The sequence below is a fragment of the Limanda limanda genome, chromosome 20 (assembly GCF_963576545.1).
Source record: "Limanda limanda chromosome 20, fLimLim1.1, whole genome shotgun sequence".
In the NCBI taxonomy this organism is placed as follows: Eukaryota; Metazoa; Chordata; class Actinopteri; order Pleuronectiformes; family Pleuronectidae; genus Limanda; species Limanda limanda.
In genome coordinates, this window is record NC_083655.1 from 15,400,984 (window position 1) to 15,418,350 (window position 17,367).

General features: G+C 41.6%; 1 protein-coding gene across 3 annotated transcripts in view; it reads left to right on the plus strand.

Annotated features, from left to right (window-relative positions):
- The window catches only part of col11a1a (collagen, type XI, alpha 1a), a 73,005-nt gene that overhangs the window by 39,521 nt on the left and 16,117 nt on the right, over positions 1-17,367 (plus strand). For all 3 annotated transcript variants that reach the window (XM_061093884.1, XM_061093883.1, XM_061093882.1), the window contains exons 34-49: positions 55-108; positions 309-353; positions 2,435-2,488; positions 3,115-3,168; positions 5,973-6,026; positions 6,145-6,252; positions 8,544-8,633; positions 9,797-9,850; positions 11,991-12,098; positions 12,206-12,313; positions 12,969-13,022; positions 13,198-13,251; positions 13,614-13,721; positions 16,841-16,894; positions 16,976-17,029; positions 17,222-17,275. In XM_061093884.1, coding sequence (XP_060949867.1) covers positions 55-108; positions 309-353; positions 2,435-2,488; positions 3,115-3,168; positions 5,973-6,026; positions 6,145-6,252; positions 8,544-8,633; positions 9,797-9,850; positions 11,991-12,098; positions 12,206-12,313; positions 12,969-13,022; positions 13,198-13,251; positions 13,614-13,721; positions 16,841-16,894; positions 16,976-17,029; positions 17,222-17,275 — 1,107 coding nt within the window. The remainder of the gene's footprint in view (positions 1-54; positions 109-308; positions 354-2,434; positions 2,489-3,114; positions 3,169-5,972; positions 6,027-6,144; positions 6,253-8,543; positions 8,634-9,796; positions 9,851-11,990; positions 12,099-12,205; positions 12,314-12,968; positions 13,023-13,197; positions 13,252-13,613; positions 13,722-16,840; positions 16,895-16,975; positions 17,030-17,221; positions 17,276-17,367) is intronic.

Consider the following 17,367-nt stretch of genomic DNA (forward strand, 5'->3'; position numbering starts at 1 on the left):
TAAGTTGTAGATTTTGTGTTTGACTCTGAATTGTTTTTATTTTTTCCTCTGTAGGGTCCTCGCGGTGGACGAGGAGCCAGGGGTCCGACAGGAAAACCAGGTCCCAAGGTACAAATCCTGAATTCACACACACTGACCTCAGGCTCCTCCCTGGATTGCACGAGTGAAACACTGTAATCATGATAAAAATGAAACTTGAATTGAAAATTGTGACAAATATCTGAACTTTCTACTCCTTCCACTCAGGCCCTCGCCACAAATGCAACATGTAAAATATAAGCCAAACGATATATTCTTGTGTGTTTCAGGGGACATCAGGCCATGATGGTCCTCCAGGCCCGCCCGGTGAGAGAGTAAGTCCATATTAACACACTCTCTGGGATGGTTTTAATGTATGTGAAAACAAACAAGCATTTTGAATCACTTTTTCAGTTGTCGCTGTAAAAAAACGCGTTTACTGTGTCTCCACCTCTACTATTAAGAGGTCAGACTGTGAATTCTCTTCAATAGAGGAGCTTTATTCTGGTCAAACCCTCCAGATTTTAAAGATAATGAGAAAGATTTTAAAAGGGCCATAGTCCCACTGTGACTTCCTAATCAATAACGAAAATGTTTTAGCTGCCGAAAGTTGTTTTTAGGAAGAATAACTTTTTTCTTCTGTGATTTGGGGTTTATCCTCAATTTCATGTTCCTATCTTCATCTTATAGACAGCAGTCCTGTTCTGTTCTTTCCCTTCGGCCTCAGTCCTCAGAGTTTTAATTAAATACATTTTTCATCCGAAGCGTTTTGAACTGATGATCAAACGAAAGACAAAAGAAAATGGTCCAGAGTTAGATTTACAGGAAGACTTCTTCGTAGTGTGGAAGCCCTGGGTGGCGAACTCAGTGGCAAAATTAACAATCTCTGCAGTTGCTTCACAGTAAAAGCCTTCCAGCGGTGCCAGCTTATTAAATACCCGTTATATTTCCAGTGGAGTTTTACAGCAATTTGATTTTTTTTGCTGCCTAACAAAGGAAATCCAAGGAAGACATGAAACAAAACAGGCAGCTGCAGCGTGAGCTCAGTCTGTGTTTGTGTTCATGCTACACACGGAGAAGCAGATTCTATTACGGCTCTGACAGAGCTCGACAGGGAGTCTGTCAGAGAACATCCTCCCCTCTGTTAGATAAAACGCATAACAGGGATACAAGCGTGTAAGCAAACACTGTTAAGGCACCTCCTGCTTTCTATATTGGCCACACAGCCAGGTACAGTAACTCAGTGAGGAGAAGGTGACTCATCATCTAATAAAGTTTAGTCCCACTAGACTTAGAACCACTCATCTGCAAAACACTACTGAGGGTGGTGTTTGAGTTGGTGCCTTACGCCTAGACCATCCTTTTCTTTTGTTTTGAAAAATATAACTCGATATCGATCCATCCCAATTTTTTGTTGTTACATTCGAGTGTCAGGGTAAAACATTCTCCGTGAAACTTGTGGCTAAAACGAACAGAGCTTCTGATAGAGTTCAGGTTTTCACAGGTCTCTTTGATATTTCATATCTGATTTATATTTCATCCCCCTAGATCCCAAACGCCTGTATGTTGCCTCAACAATATACAATGTACCTTTCCAGTAACACATTTTCACATCATCAACATATTTCACCGTAAAACAAACTTAAACACACAACTCTTGAATATGACCATCTTGTCATTTATGTTGTGTAAGTTTCGCACTGACCAGTTTTTCCTACTGATCCAAACCTTCATTCTGTGTAGGATATTTTATTTGTTTCTACTTTCGTCTCTTCATCTGTGTCATTTTCACTTGTTTTCTATCTCTCTGCCGCTTTAAACTTAATAGCTATTGTTTGTGTATACAGTTTGCAATGAAATAAATAATTGGCCCTTCTTAAAATGTCACAAGTTCTATTAGGTGAGGAACTTACGTGACTTATAAATGTATTATTATTATTATTATTATTAAAAATTTGTCAGAATACAATACGATCATTCTGGGTCATTTAATGTGAAGTACATGGGAAACTTTCACATTCAGTGATTCCCTTTAATTTGGCTTATATTACATGACCACTGCCCTTTGCCCTTTGATATTAACCTGTGGATTTGAAAGAGGCTGACCTTTACCTCATCAAGCAGTTTATTCGCTTACTAAGGACTGAAATGTTCCCTGGTTCCCAAAAAATATCACTCCTCAGGCCTTTGATAACTGTAAGATTAAACCAAGTTGGACTAATGAAAAGACAGAGAGACCTTATGATTTCACACTTGGGCTGATGAACAGTGACTCGCTCACCCTTATAATTTTGGTTCAGTTTCTGTCACAGTCACAACGTCCACACGATGTCCATGCAGCTTCCAATCTTCTTGGTAAATTTTGTGGGGTTTTTTTTGTGCGTCTCTCATCTATCTGTGTCTGTGCTGATTGCAGGGACCTCAAGGACCTCAGGGACCCGTGGGCTTCCCTGGACCAAAGGGCCCCCCTGTGAGTATTTCTCCTCCACCAATATAAGCCATCAACAGTTCAACATAAAACCACCAGTAGGGAAATTATGCAGTTAGAAGCTCATTCCTGAGGCACAATGTCTACACTCTCACTTCCTTCACTGTATTAATAGCAAATTAGCCTCATTTGCAAACCTTATAAGTCACGATTGATTCAATCTAAGGAGTTCATTGGGTGCAGTGCAGTAACATATATGCAATATCCATAAATCTGTGCAGGGATCATTAATCTAACTGTTATTGAAGCAGAACCCATTTTCTCACTCTCCAATTGAGGCGGTAGACAAGTGGTAATTTCCACCTATCGATTCAGGTTTAGATTCATAGCTTCAACCAGTGATCTGGTTCTTTTAAAAAAAAAAAAAAAAACTGAGCCTGTTATTTTTCCATTAGTGTTACGCTAGTCTAACTATAATTATGTTTGTACTGTGTATTTCGCCCAAAGCATTTGTACAAATTGCAACAATAAAATCTCATTGCTCAGAAAAATTAACTTTTAGTCCAACACAAGGGCCAATTTTCGAAGTGCCATCATTCTCAACCTGATATGAATGTGATGATAGTGAATGTACTGGGTTACATTGTAAAAGTGACTTTTAATTTCAGGGACCAGCTGGAAAAGATGGGCTGCCCGGACACCCTGGCCAGCGAGGAGAAACGGTGAGTACCCTGTGTGGCCTCTGCCTCTAACCTCTCACCAAGTCTGGGAACATAGGACCTCACATCGAGCTGGGAACTCAGTGCTATTTTTCAAACTCGGACAGATCCATTATATTTCCACAGCGGTTGCCAATAAAGGATTGTATCTCCTCCTTTATAGGTTTTAGAATTAGTTTTTCCAAAAAAGGAAAGTGAAAAAAAATTAAAATTATGTTAAATAGTTCCAACACCCCCTCCCAACACACACACACACACACACACACACACACACGCACACACACACACACACACACACACACACACACACACTCACACACACACACTAAAACCACAACACAGACACACTCCTCCTCCACTTCCTAACTCTATTGCTCTTGTATTCAGGAGATTTGAATCAGTGATACACATGCGGCAGAGCGACAGACATGTCTACCAAAGACATGAAGTCTGGAGATACAGCCCTTGTGAACTCTCTGCTTGTCTCCAAACAGACATGCACACTCACACACTTCATTCTGTCTGAGGAAAGCCAGACAGGAAGCTGGGGAAACATCATTCTTCTTTCTTATTGTTAATTGGCAAGTTTACAAATATTGCAACAAGGTTCTGTGACACTTCCTTCCCTCACATATCTGAGCAATAACAACACTAAGTAACATTTTATTTAGACAGCATGGAGTTTTTCTTTATCAAGAGAAATGGTCGTGCTAAATCTGCACCGTTGATGCATAGACGCCGTATCCAAAAGGCACAGAATTCATCAACAACCAAAGAAAAAACCAAGCAGAGTTTGGTTTGATCACACCTAGTTGCAATCTCCTGCTCCCGGATTCGATTCCCCCTCACTTGGTATGCATCGGTGCACCTTGGTTTGATGAGGCTCAGAGGGAAATAAATTCCACTAAAAGCTGGACAGATCATCGCCTCTATCATTAAAGCTTCCCTTACCGCTTGCCTCTTTCCTATAGATAACGTAATACACCACAAACACACACACACACACACAAGCTCTTCCCTGCCTCTGATGCTATACAAGTAACAACGCAAGAGTCTTCATTAAGGTGTTTATGGCTGTAGATTTATGGTCTGACGAGCAGGCTTCACAAGCATGCAATATGAGAATTGATCACAGCAATAAAGACGCTCAAAGCCCCAGCAACACACATGTTGCATTTGAGGAAGTGCAGATAAAGATTTGAGTTGCTGTCTGGGAGTCAGGGTCGATGCCGTAACTGAACGGCCCGAGGGGTTGCATCACCATAACTCACAACATGCACTGATCAATAAGCTCGGAGTAGTAAGTCGGTCAGGATCGGCCTTCTCTGAGCTGGGGTTTAAAAACTTTGATTGACTGTGGGATAACAAGTTAGAGATGAGATGAGTCACAAAAGCAGGAGCATGTGGGGTTCGATGACCAAGGGATCCAAAGATCAGTTGGAATTCCAAATGAAACGTCAGTGTACAACCGACACTCTGTCCATGGACCATTAGCTCAATGCTAATCACTGTCTGTCATCACTAACCAATTACATGCCTGGATATACACTAGCATTTAGCAGATTGTGATTATCTGCATTGCATTATGAGATCTCTGTTAAGGTCACCAGTCTTTCTTTGTTTCATCTGTAGACTCTGGCTGAATTGATTCAGTGAACTTCTATCCTTCGTGCTGGGTTAACACTTGGGGAATACACTGTAGAGTCATTGGATTGTGGACACTGTAATTGGAAAAAAGACTCAAACCAATGCAGATTGAATTGCTCTGTTCCCAGAAGACAGAAGTTCATCTGATTTGTGCTACAGTGTTGAGTCCTATATCGTTTTTGCCTTGTCTTGTTCTGCTTTCTGAATCCCAACATATCCATAGGAAACACTGCAATGCAAATCAGGAAACTTGCAGCAGAACTTTATCGTTCAACTTCTGTGTTTTCCCTTGAAGAATGCTGTGCTAACTCATTAAGAACGATTATTATAATTATTAGAGTCGAGCATGCAGGGTATTGTTTCTTCCACCGAAAACTCGACACATAGTATCATGTAATTTACTTTTGCAACCAATCATAGTATTTTTTATCTTAACCAATCACTCGTATGGTATATGGTATAAATTACACAATGACATCATTATGAAATGCCATTATTAGACCTACAATATAAAAAGTTATCATTGCCTAATAAGGATATATACAGTGTGTCACCTCTCTGAAATTGAACAATAACTAACTATAGGTTCACAGTGGCAGAATGATAATACTCCTGGCTTATGAGGTAGCTAGCAGATGCATAATTACACATTCAGAGGACGCTGAGCATCATTATCGTCTCATAGGAGTCAGGTATCTGGATAATAGGCTTTTTGCTCTGGGTTGTTTTTGTCTCATCACCACTATGATTAAAGGAATTTTGTGCTGTTAGATGCTGTATGTTCAGGTAGAGTAAACAAGATGAATATGCAGTGCCTCAAGATCTGGTTTGATTCCACCTGACGATCTTTGTCTCATCTCACGTTTCCTATTTCTTTCAGCAACTTTCTAATGATTGCAGTTTTCAGATAATGAACACCTACAGCACCTGCAGCGGTTTATTGCCCAGCATTCTAATATAACAGAATCTGTCCTTGATTTGTGAACATAACCTGAAAAAGCCTCTTGATCCTATATCAAGGAAACACCCACAACCTAAATCCCTGCTTATCGGCTGAAACAAACTCAAGTGGAATCAATATGGTTTCTTTATTTTTGGCTTCATTAGATAGGCTGTGTGTTTCTGTTGTTGTTATAAACAAGTTGTCATCTTTCTCTCAGGGTTTCCAAGGCAAAACTGGTCCACCAGGCCCAGGAGGTGTTGTCGGACCCCAGGTAATGTAATGTTACATTTTAATAAAATGGATGACATTCATTTTTTTATCAATGATTCATAAAGTATTGTTGAAATGTTGAATCGTAAATAATACAAAACTGTGTGATATCCTCTCAGGGACCCACTGGAGAGACCGGTCCTGTTGGTGAGAGAGGCCACCCTGGACCCCCAGGTCCACCAGGAGAACAGGGTCTTCCAGGTGCTGCTGGCAAGGAGGGAGCAAAGGTAGAAAAAACAAGACTGGCCAACGTTTATTGATAGATCTTAAACTGATCATATACATTTCCTGTACTAAAGGACACTAGTTAGCTGTCTAAAGATTATTAATCTGAAAGGAATGCTCATTTATTTGATCACAGTACCACAACATCCCCTTCTCTCACCCACTGGCTTACGGATACACATCGTAATTCACAAAAAGAAAAAGAGCAAGCTCGGCTTTTCTCATGAGCTATAATAAATTTGTGTTAGTTACACAGAAGAGACGGAGCCAGTGAGGTTGATATAGAGATCAACAGCATATAGGCAGCCTGAAAATTGAACTTATGCAGTTTGCAATTATTGTACATGATTTGATTTTGCAGAAGTAACCTGCTGCATTCACAAGCAATTATGTTTCTTGAGGGCATGCAAATCTCAGTAGACTACTGGATTGCTTAAATAAAACGTGGGGGAAAGCAGGAATAAATCTGTAGCAATAAATTCACCCAGAAACGCCAAAGCACTGAGTCTCGCCATCACTCTCGCTCTGGCAAGCGACTGTGGAAGATACAGTAGCTGAGTTCCAGGGAGCATCTGGCTACATTCCCTCCCGCCCTGGATCTATCTGCCCGGCAATTGAGTGCCCATTAGGAGCAGACAGTAGCCATTTTGTAGAAGTATGGGCTGCTCCAAACCACCACGCTGACTCCCAGGAGCACTCAGCATGGCCCCGCTCCCCATCCCCTCCTTCAGATCCTCATTTTCTCACCGTCTTCCCCAAGCAGACAGTTTAATCAAGTCCATCGGCTAACTCCAAACCCTCTGCCACTCACCAGACCCCCCCCCCCCCCCCCCCCCCGCTCTGCTCAGGCCCCTGCATCAGTATGCCAGGGACACTTTGTCGAGGTTTTGGCAGCAGAGCCCAAATCTTCTTATACCTCTCAAGCCAACTCTTCTGTGCCTCCCTGTTTGCAGATAAGTCAGCCTGCCAACAGAAAAGAAAAGAGAGAGAAGTCAGGAGTAACTTTTTCTGAAGTCAAATGTCTTGGTTTTAGAAGTGTGGTGTAAAAAACAAACCAAGAACTAAATAAAGTTACCTTGCAGCAAACAGTTGGTATGGTTCCTTTGAGGAGGCAGAAAACAAAGGGAGTTTTAGAGTTTAGTCTGTGAGCTGAAGGAAGATGGAGGAGTGTGCAAACAGCTGCAGAAGCTGACATTTTAATGACATTTTTGGGAGTAAGCATTCAGAAGTTTTTGTCCACATATTTTTGGATTCGCCCCTGAACTTTTATGTATTTTTTAACCTCTTAAACAAAAAAAGAATCTGTCTCCAAACACACAGTGAGTGTAAAAAGACCGTCATCTGTCTGCTTCGTGTTGTGGCTGTTTATGTGAACGTATAATCAGCGCTGAGGCTTGTGTATTGACTGTGGAGACGGCGCTAATGATTCCACGGAATACCTACATACTTCAAACTAATTGCAGCTAATGGCCCATTAAGATGCATGTCAGCTACAAAACAAGTATGCATCTGTTGCTGGTGTGATGTACAAAGCCATTAGTGTATATAGTATTTGCTTGTCATATGCTTTTCAATCTGTATTATTATTTGTTAGAGCCCTCTCTTGTTCAATTACCAGCTGTGCATGGTAGTACTTCATGTTTAATACATAAATACTGGAACATGTCTTCATATACACATTTCGCCAGGGGGGCTCAGAGGAGGCAGACATTTCTGAAGATTGGTGTACTGCAGTTTTCAAGAATTAGCTGTCATATGCTTTGCGCCTCCGAAACCCTTATCGACACCATGTCAAGATCAATTTATCATTTCACAAGCAAAAACTTAACATTCAAATTGAGTTTGTAGATGACTCAATTTTAAATAAAAAACAAGAGAATACTCTAAATAGGAAAGTTCCAGTCTTTGACTTTGAATTTGAACATGGTAATGACTGATAGAGTGTCACAGAGTGAGCGGACAAACAAAGTGAAAGAAACCAACTCAAATTTGTAGTTCTTCCGTAGAAAGTACCTCTATGTGACAAACGGTAATATTGTTACAGCAGTAGATGTATTTATATAAATAACATTCAATCTAATTTTTTCTTATCTTATCTATCTTGGAGAAAACTTTGCCAATCAGATATATATAAAATATTATTTTCCCGTTGCTCAGCAGCAAAACATTTTTCATGCACTGTAATTTGAATCCCTCATTAAACGTAACATGGTCTTCATAAGTATTGTGATTTTGTATAATGCACCATGTAGTGAACCACACTAACCCTGACTATGTTTGACTCTGTTATTAGGGAGACCCTGGACCTCAGGGATCCACAGGTAAAGACGGTCCCCCTGGCCTTCGAGGCTTCCCCGGAGAGCGAGGTCTACCTGGTGCCACGGTAAGCGCTCCCCTCCACCTGCACTTCTTCATCATTGCTTCCGGTTACATGCATCTGCTAATAGAAAGTGACAGAAGGTTGCCACATTACACACGAGCCAGGAACTCTGTAGAGCCACTGACTTCATTAGAGACATCAGCCTTGGAATTCGCTCCGAGCAATCAATCCGGTGCAGAAGAAATCTGAAGCGACATCTAACAAATGAATAGGCGTGCCTCTGCATCGCTCAAACGCCACTCACACCACTGTTTTAACCGCAGCAATGCATCAGTGGCCTCTGTTATGCAAACAGGCCGTTGTTTGGAAACGAATTGTAAAATCATTCCCGAGTTAAGGTCAAGATCTTGAATTGTTTTCCATATTTCAGTGCCATTATTTTCTCGGGTCAGCAAAGGTATTTGTTTGTTCCTTGGTATGCATTATTTACTTAATAAATTATTAAATGGGACACATTAGCAAATAGACTGGGCGGCCGTACTGTGGGGACAGGTAGTGATGTGTGGAGCCTGGATCCTCAAGGTCAGTCAGACTCTATAGGGCAGCAGTACCCCTGATTGTTTCCTGCCGTTGTAATTTACTCCAGCACACAGCCACGGCCAGCAGAGACTCATTACCCATACTGCCATGCGCTCTTTTGTGGCCCACAAGGGCGCAACACACACACACACTCACACCCTCTTTGTGTATTGACAAACAGGAGAACTCACATGCATGAAATACACTATACACACAGCTGCATGAAAACCACAGGTTAGCATGTGCAGAACAAAACAAACACTAAATTCCACATACACACAATCATGTTTATCAACCACTTATGTGCAATGAAGTCCCCCCGTCCTCCAGCTACAGTATCCACAAGAAATGATTGATGCGCGTGAAGGGGTTGTTACCTATCATGCATGTGGGTTTTCCATGTTGTATGTTTTATGGCATCTGGTTTATGCCGGTGGTCTCTCAGGATGAAAGTGACAGGGCAATGATATTTCCTAGGGAAGTGCTTACAGGTGGTGTTTGGCTGAAGTGACAAAACAGTGAAGGAATACAGGATTGGTGCCTGATAATGGAGCTGTTGAAATGCAAGGCTGCATGGCCACATATAACATATTTACTGGTCTGTCAAGAAAGTATACTCACGTCTTTATTGTCTTTCTTTTCCTCAGGGTCCTGCAGGTCTGAAGGGAGGAGAGGGGCCCCAGGGTCCATCCGGTCCTGTTGTAAGTACACTGTTACCTGAAGTCAAAGCCCCTTCGGGAAATTCACAGACAAAATGTCCTTCCTCAATGTATTGGATTTTTAGATTTGTTTTTATTGCTTATTGCGGATGCTTGTTCAGCATATTTCATGTTTTTGTGACCCCGGCATGTGCCAAGAAACAGAGACAGTTTACATTTTGGCAGAAAAAGATTTAGAATCGTAACTTAATTTGCTGTAAGAATTTATTTTGGTATTCGATACCCCTCCTGCCCAAAAAGGAAAAGGATAAAAAAACTGCTTAGTCATCTTTATGTTTGCAGGGAGGTTTTTGTCTGTTTCAGGCAACACAACAAACAGTACGTTAGTTATGTGTTTGAGTCTTCATTGCCTGGGGGGAAGTTGGATGAGATGTATCCTCTTTTTTCCGCTGGCCAGTGTTGCCATCCCTTAAATTTATACTCACTCGCACATTCTTCAGATGTCCAGTGCATTTCCCACTGCAGCAGATAGATTAGGTGTTTTGCTTGAGGACATCCCAACTGTAGCTAAACAGAAAGACGAGTCTGAGATATTTTTTCAGTAGGATCAGATCAGATCTGATGAAGGAAAACAAGGTTCAGAGACAATAAAACACAGTAAATTAATTCAATTGCAGCAAGTGAACTAAGTACACGTGTAACACTTATATAAAGTCATTTAGCCAGTGTAGTCACGTCACCTGCGGGTAATTTACAATTTTTTATTCATCATTTCATATCATCTCGTCCCACTGCACACAGCGACTCCAAAGCGATGTGCGATAGTGGCTGGGTATCAACACTGTTTGCTTCATTGCCTCTTGGCACACAAACCCAAACAAACACACACACACACACACACACACACACACGAACACACACACACACACACTACTAAAACCAGGAGAAAATCCATATGGTGAGTCACAGTGTCTAGTCATCCCGGGCGTAGCTCCAACACATCCCTCATCAGTCCCAGCAGGTCGCATCCTGGCACTTAGCGCCTCAGATCGTCACAGGGAGATTCTTCATAAAACACATTGCGTGGGCAGCATGATGTCTCCGAGTGTTTCTGTCACAACAGTTATTTCTTAATCCCTAATCACGACAGGTGCTTTATTCGCTTTTCAACCACTTATGTGTTTTGTAAGCAACCAAAGTAATACAAAAACATGTCACGTTGTCAATTAGCCAGAGGTGTTAATTAAAATTGCATTGTACATTAAAAATATAACAAAATCAAATATAGGGAAAGGTTAATTGCAGTTCAAAGTCACATTTGACATGTTAAAGTAGATTTATTTGCCTCCAACATTTACCAGGCGAAACTTAAACTCACAGTCTGTTCAGGATAGTTCTGTGATTCACGTCTTCAATGATTTTATCATAGTCTTTACGTCAGGGATTCATCTATCTGTCTACTAATGCAAGAAAACACTGTGTGTATCTAGAACGCAGGTCACTTTTACAGTTTCAGAAAGAAAGGTACATTCCACGCAGGCACTGCTTAGAACAGAACAGGAACTGCACTAGTTAAATAAAAAACATAGAACTGTCTGTATCTGTGCTTTGGTTCTGCTTTTACAGTTTGCAGGAAAGGTTGTCTCCCCTAGCTGATAAAAGTAGTGTGCATGCAGGTAAACAGAGAGTTGACATAGTGCAGCAGAAAAAAATAAATGCTGAGTGTCATTCTCCATGATGTTTAATGGATATTGGTGAATACTGAGCTCCTGTATGTGAGTACTGATACACTGCAGCAGCAGCAGCAGCGGCCACTTTCTTTCTTTAAGAAATGCATTTTCCAGCAGCAGGAGCGACAGAGAAACCGGGACGTCAGTTTGCCGGCAGCAGATAATGCCGGCGCTATTAGAACTCAAAAGCCAAGTGTTACTGTGTGTGGCCCCTGCTATTTTTTTATTAATCTTCTGGAAAAGGTTTTCTTCGTATGTGTGTTGATCCATTAGTGGAAGAACTCAGCTCTAGCTTTGTAGATGTCTAATGGTTGTTGTCCAGCACAGGGATTATATATCATACAGCCTTACCAAACATGAAATACTTGTCGTCTCCACAATAAAGAAAAACCTGCCTTCTGCCTTCTATGGATTTAACTTAGACTCATCACGTCTCTTTCTGTCTCACACAGGGTTCTCCTGGAGAGAGAGGTTCTGCCGGTCAAGCTGGTCCCATTGGCTTGTCTGGTAGACCTGGCCCTCAGGGTCCTCCAGGTCCTGCTGGTGAGAAGGGAGCACCTGTAAGTATTTCTTTTTTCTCCCCTAGTCCCCATTTCTTCCTTTGAACTTCACCTCTGCTGTTTGTGTTTGCAAAATATAATTTCATCAGATGTCGTTGTCCTTCTAGGGTGAGAAAGGGCCTCTAGGTCCGGCTGGTCGTGATGGTGTCCAGGGTCCCGTTGGTCTGCCAGGGCCTGCTGGACCTCAGGGTCCACCGGGAGAGGATGGTGACAAGGTCAGGACAACCACACATAACATAAATTAATATATAAAGATAAGGCAAATGTACAAAAAAAAGGGTCTGGAGCCAGGCCACTATATACATTTGTTTGTAGTTATGTTAATCTTCAGATACAAAAGAGAAAGAAAAAGCTAGTTTTCCCACTGTAGAATTATGATGTCCTGGGTGAAGGCCACCCATGTCAGATTACATGATGTGTCTCACCACCGCCCATCAGTTACTCCTTATTCATCCCCAGACTGGGATGAGTTTTAGGACTGAACAATTTTACTGATCAGTCCTCTTCCCCATGTTCTCACTCAGACCATCTGTATGGAAATCTGTTTCCAACCCGTCCTCATCACAAAATGTGCCAGTGCAAAATGTAAAATGTGTCAGAAGAGATGTAAAAGTAAAATACTGTTGCTGATTCCCTGCAATCATTATGTGCCTTCAGGTTCCGTATCCAACCATATGTCACTGCAGTGGTTGGCTATGGAATTAACTAGAAAAAAAAGTTTTCCAAATATGTGCAGATAATGGTTGTTAGTGTTAAAAATGAGGCTTTTCTGTGATTTGAAATAAGCTGTTGACATTCAGAGAGAAAGCAGAGCTGATCCGAGATGGTTGACTGTGTGTGTGTGTGTGTGTGTGTGTTTCTCTTTCCCAGGGAGAGGTTGGAGAGCCCGGTCAGAAAGGAAGCAAAGCGGACAAAGGAGAACAGGTGCGTTATGTCCATTCCTTTCTGTGTCACGCACACATTTCAACCCTTTATTCGCAGTAATTAAAAAGTCACTGATGTGTTCACGCATCACAAAGCAATGCATGATTGCTGTTACTTTTTTGCGACCATTCTGGGATGTTGTGCGACCAACTATCTTTTTTTTTCTCATGTTCAGGGTCCACCCGGCCCAGCTGGTCTCCAAGGTCCCATTGGTGCCCCAGGTCCTGCTGTAAGTTCTCCACAACTGTCCTGTACTGCGCTGATGAACCTGCTGTAACTGGCCATTAATGTGTTGTGTGAATAGCGAGACAATCCTGACAGAAAGACAGACAGGACAATGTGCAGTTGATAGTATTTCTTAATAGGAGACACTGCAGATAACTGAGATTTGTAATCAATTTACACTTTCTTCTCCACAAGTTGTTTTACATCAGTAAGCATCACACACATATTCTCTATCTATGAAAATGTCAGTGGCCATGGGTTTGTGGAGAGAATACACACGAACAAGAACAAGAACAGACATTGTCTTGTCATGTATTCAGTAATAATGTTCAAATGGAGAGTAAACGTGTGTATGTGTTTCCTCAGGGAGGTGATGGAGAGCCTGGTCCCAGAGGTCAGCAGGGTATGTTTGGACAGAAGGGAGATGAAGGCTCCAGAGGTTTCCCAGGACCACCTGGTCCCATCGGTCTGCAGGTCAGTGCCGGTCACATGTGTATGTGTAGGTTATGATTTCCTGCTTACCTGAGCAGTTGTAGAGGGCATATTTTTAAACATTTATGGGAGTTGTTGGGTGCATTAATGCTATATAGTTACATGTACATGTAATCTGTAAACACAAACAGTGTGTATATGTACAGAAAATGACGAATGGATGCCAACTGGATCTTACCTTTACTAGACTCTGCTTTAATAGACACCAAACATTTACTATAATTTCATATTCAATTCTCAAGACTTAATCTTAAAGGTCCAATGTGTAAGATTAAGATTTTTAATGGCAGAAATTGAACATTAAATAATCCTAGTAATGTTTTTGCTTGCGTGCATTCACCTAAATTGTACAAATTGTTTTTTTCTTGACCCTACACTTGGCCCTTTATATTTAAATACTTTATATTTACATCTGGAGCTGGTTCTTTCCATGGAGGCCATCATGTTTTTTGGACAAACTCAAAACCTTTTGGGTTTTTATGACAATCTCCTTCATGTTTAGAAGTGGAGGGTAAGGTGAGGGGTATTCAGCTGCAAAATGCAAGTTCACCAGTAGATGTCACTTAATCCTACACCCTGGTCCTTTAATTTCATATAATATGAAATGAGACAAAATATCAGCAGCATATGACATCAAAAAGATCACAGTGTTTATTTTCAGTGTAGCGATATACAGGTGTTGGGAAAGCACCCACTGGCCCCCACCGTCTACACACGTGCCACCATCATATTTTCTGTCTGAAATAAAGAGGAGTCAAAGCTCCAAAGGTTTCCTCAGACCTGCTCCCACTATGTTGCAACCATATTTTAACTGGTTTACTGATAGCGTGTCTTCTACTGTGGTCTCACAGCAGTCACAGGGGATGAGAAACTCACCACTGAGATATAAAAATACAGAGTTCTCTGTAAGCCACAGACTTGGCTTTATCGAGATAATAATAAGACATTTGCTGTGAAGTGTTGCATGTTGCTGCTGAGATTGACTCTTCAGATGAGGAATAGCACACGGCAGGAAAACATGAATCCAGGGCATCACTTCTAAGTCATTTGATATTCTCAATATTGTGGTTCATAATCTGTTCTATCCTGTTGCTATGCATCCGGTTTGTGCTGTAGGAGGCACATGACGTAGAGCTGAATATAAAGTGTTGTGGACCTTGATAAACCAAAAGTAAAGGAGTTAAACATTCATCCTAATGTCATGTATTCTTAGCCTCAGCAGTTTGCAATTTGCCCATAGCAGCATCGATAAGTTATTAAAAACATTCATACATTCAATATGGGCAAAAACACGCAGTTGCATACTCAGTCTACGCTGCTTTAATAGGATCTGTAATGTGCATTGTATCCTGACTTTGCTTTGACCTTCACTGATTACATCTCTCACCCCCTTTCAATGGCATGCTCCTCCCTCCATCCCCTCCTGGGATATGGCTCAACGTCAAAATGTCCACTTGCCTCGTGGAGAATTCACACACACAACAATGAGCCTTTGTCAGAGTAAATATTCTGCTTCATTCTGCTTCAGAATGAGGCTATTCTTCACTTTTATAATTAGCTTTTTGATATGCAGCAGTTATGTTGGACAAAATATCCAGAAATGCAGTTTTGGCACACCAGGATGCAGCACACTAGCAAACCAATCTACTCTATTACTTTGTTTTATAGTTTTGTAGCAATATAACAGTCCGAGTCTATTTATTAGTAATAATAATCTGTTCATTACTGATCAGCTCCTTAAGATAAACACCACAAAAGTTCACGGCAGAGATTGAGGTCAGTGTTGTAATGAAATTACATAGACGACCACTCTTCGTACCAAGGTGCTATTCTATCTCTGCGTGATTGTGTTCAATAGACTTTTAATTGGAAGTAGTTCACTTCCCAGTGCTATTCCATTAATTGCTTGGACTGACCTGATCTGATAGTCAGTTCCTTGTCGAACACATTTACCGCGCTGCATAATTAGTAGCACAGCTAACGATCTCAGACTAGAGGCGACCTTTACACAGATGAGATTTCTCTGCATGGGCGGAATCAGCATGAAGCTACACACACTTTGTAGCACAGCAAATAGATGCAAACACGAGCACGAACACAAACGTGCGCTTTAGACATAGCTCAATGCACACAAACACAATTGTCTTTTTCCTCTGCGTTGTGAGCATTCGGTGTCAGCGCATGTAGAGGAATGAATCGATTTAGATCTCTTCCCCCACAACCTTCCACCTCACACTGATGACAAACTGCTTCTGAATCAAGAGCAAACACACACAGAGGGCAAAGCACACTACAGCAATTTAATCACAGCAATTACTGGCAGAAATGTCAGGGATCAAACGCACGTATGAGGCCCTGACCACGCTGCTCATTTAACATGCATCGGTGAGCAGGATCTGCCGAATGTCTGCACCTCGCAGTGAAGATGAGAAAGTCACTGACGGCAACAGGGAGAGCAAACAGACAGGGAGTGTTGTGCTACATGTTTGCTGAATATAATCATCTCAGCTTCATCTGAGTATTAATACAGAACATTAAACTCCTTGCTGTGCTCACTCTCTGGTGTAGAGATACCTGCAACCTCTATATCACAGAGTCCCTAACGTAAATAATATTTTGATGCAGTTCTTTGAAATGTTAAACATATTTTCTTGTGTTGCCACTAAGCTGCAGTGTGTATGATACTAATAGTTGAGTTGTGTTGTGTATCCACTGGAGAGTGACTGATTTGAGGGTCTACGCTTCATCTGCTAATAGACGTGTTGTTGACCTTGCTCAGAACAGGCTCACTAAATATAGACACAGATAATAGGACTGGGCGGCAGTTAAAACATAGATTCACATGATTCATTAATGCACATTCTGGCCCAAAGATATGCAATGTTTAATATTTCAGAACGCCACTACAAATTTATTCTAGCAATCAAATCCAATCTCCAATTAGATCTCCAAACAGGAACAGCTGCTGTGAACACACTAAACAGCAAAAACAAATTCTGATCATTAATAACGTTATTGCTTATTCATGCAACAGCACCTTGTGCTTGTAACACGATTATTTTCTTTTTTGATAACTGCTTGTTCATTTCTCTCATCCTCAGGGGCTTCCTGGACCCCCTGGTGAGAAGGGAGAGAACGGTGATGTTGGACCCATGGTATGAGACACATCTGCTTCATGTGCGTCCTCTTATGATAGCTTAATGCACTTTAAACAACCCTGTGTCTCTTTTCTGCAGGGCCCTCCTGGTCCCCCTGGTCCCAGAGGTCCTCAGGGTCCTAGTGGAGCTGACGTACGTATGGCTGATTGCTAAAAATGTGTATTTTACAAATTTTACAAATACAATCTGTGTCCTGTAGGACTGTGACGTAAGTATAGCTACATGTTTAATGGCTTTGCCTCACCTTTCTTATTTTGAAAACCTTGGATATGATCAGTTGTCCGCTCCCAGGTAATGACTTATCTCTTTCCTTATTTCCTGCAGGGTCCACAAGGTCCTCCAGGCGGCGTGGGTCCCATGGGATCTGTGGGTGAGAAGGTAAGCGCCATTGCACAACAATGCACCCAGGGTGTTCTGCCTGCCTGGCATGATGTCGGGCACTGGGACTGAAATACTGCTGGGCAACCCCA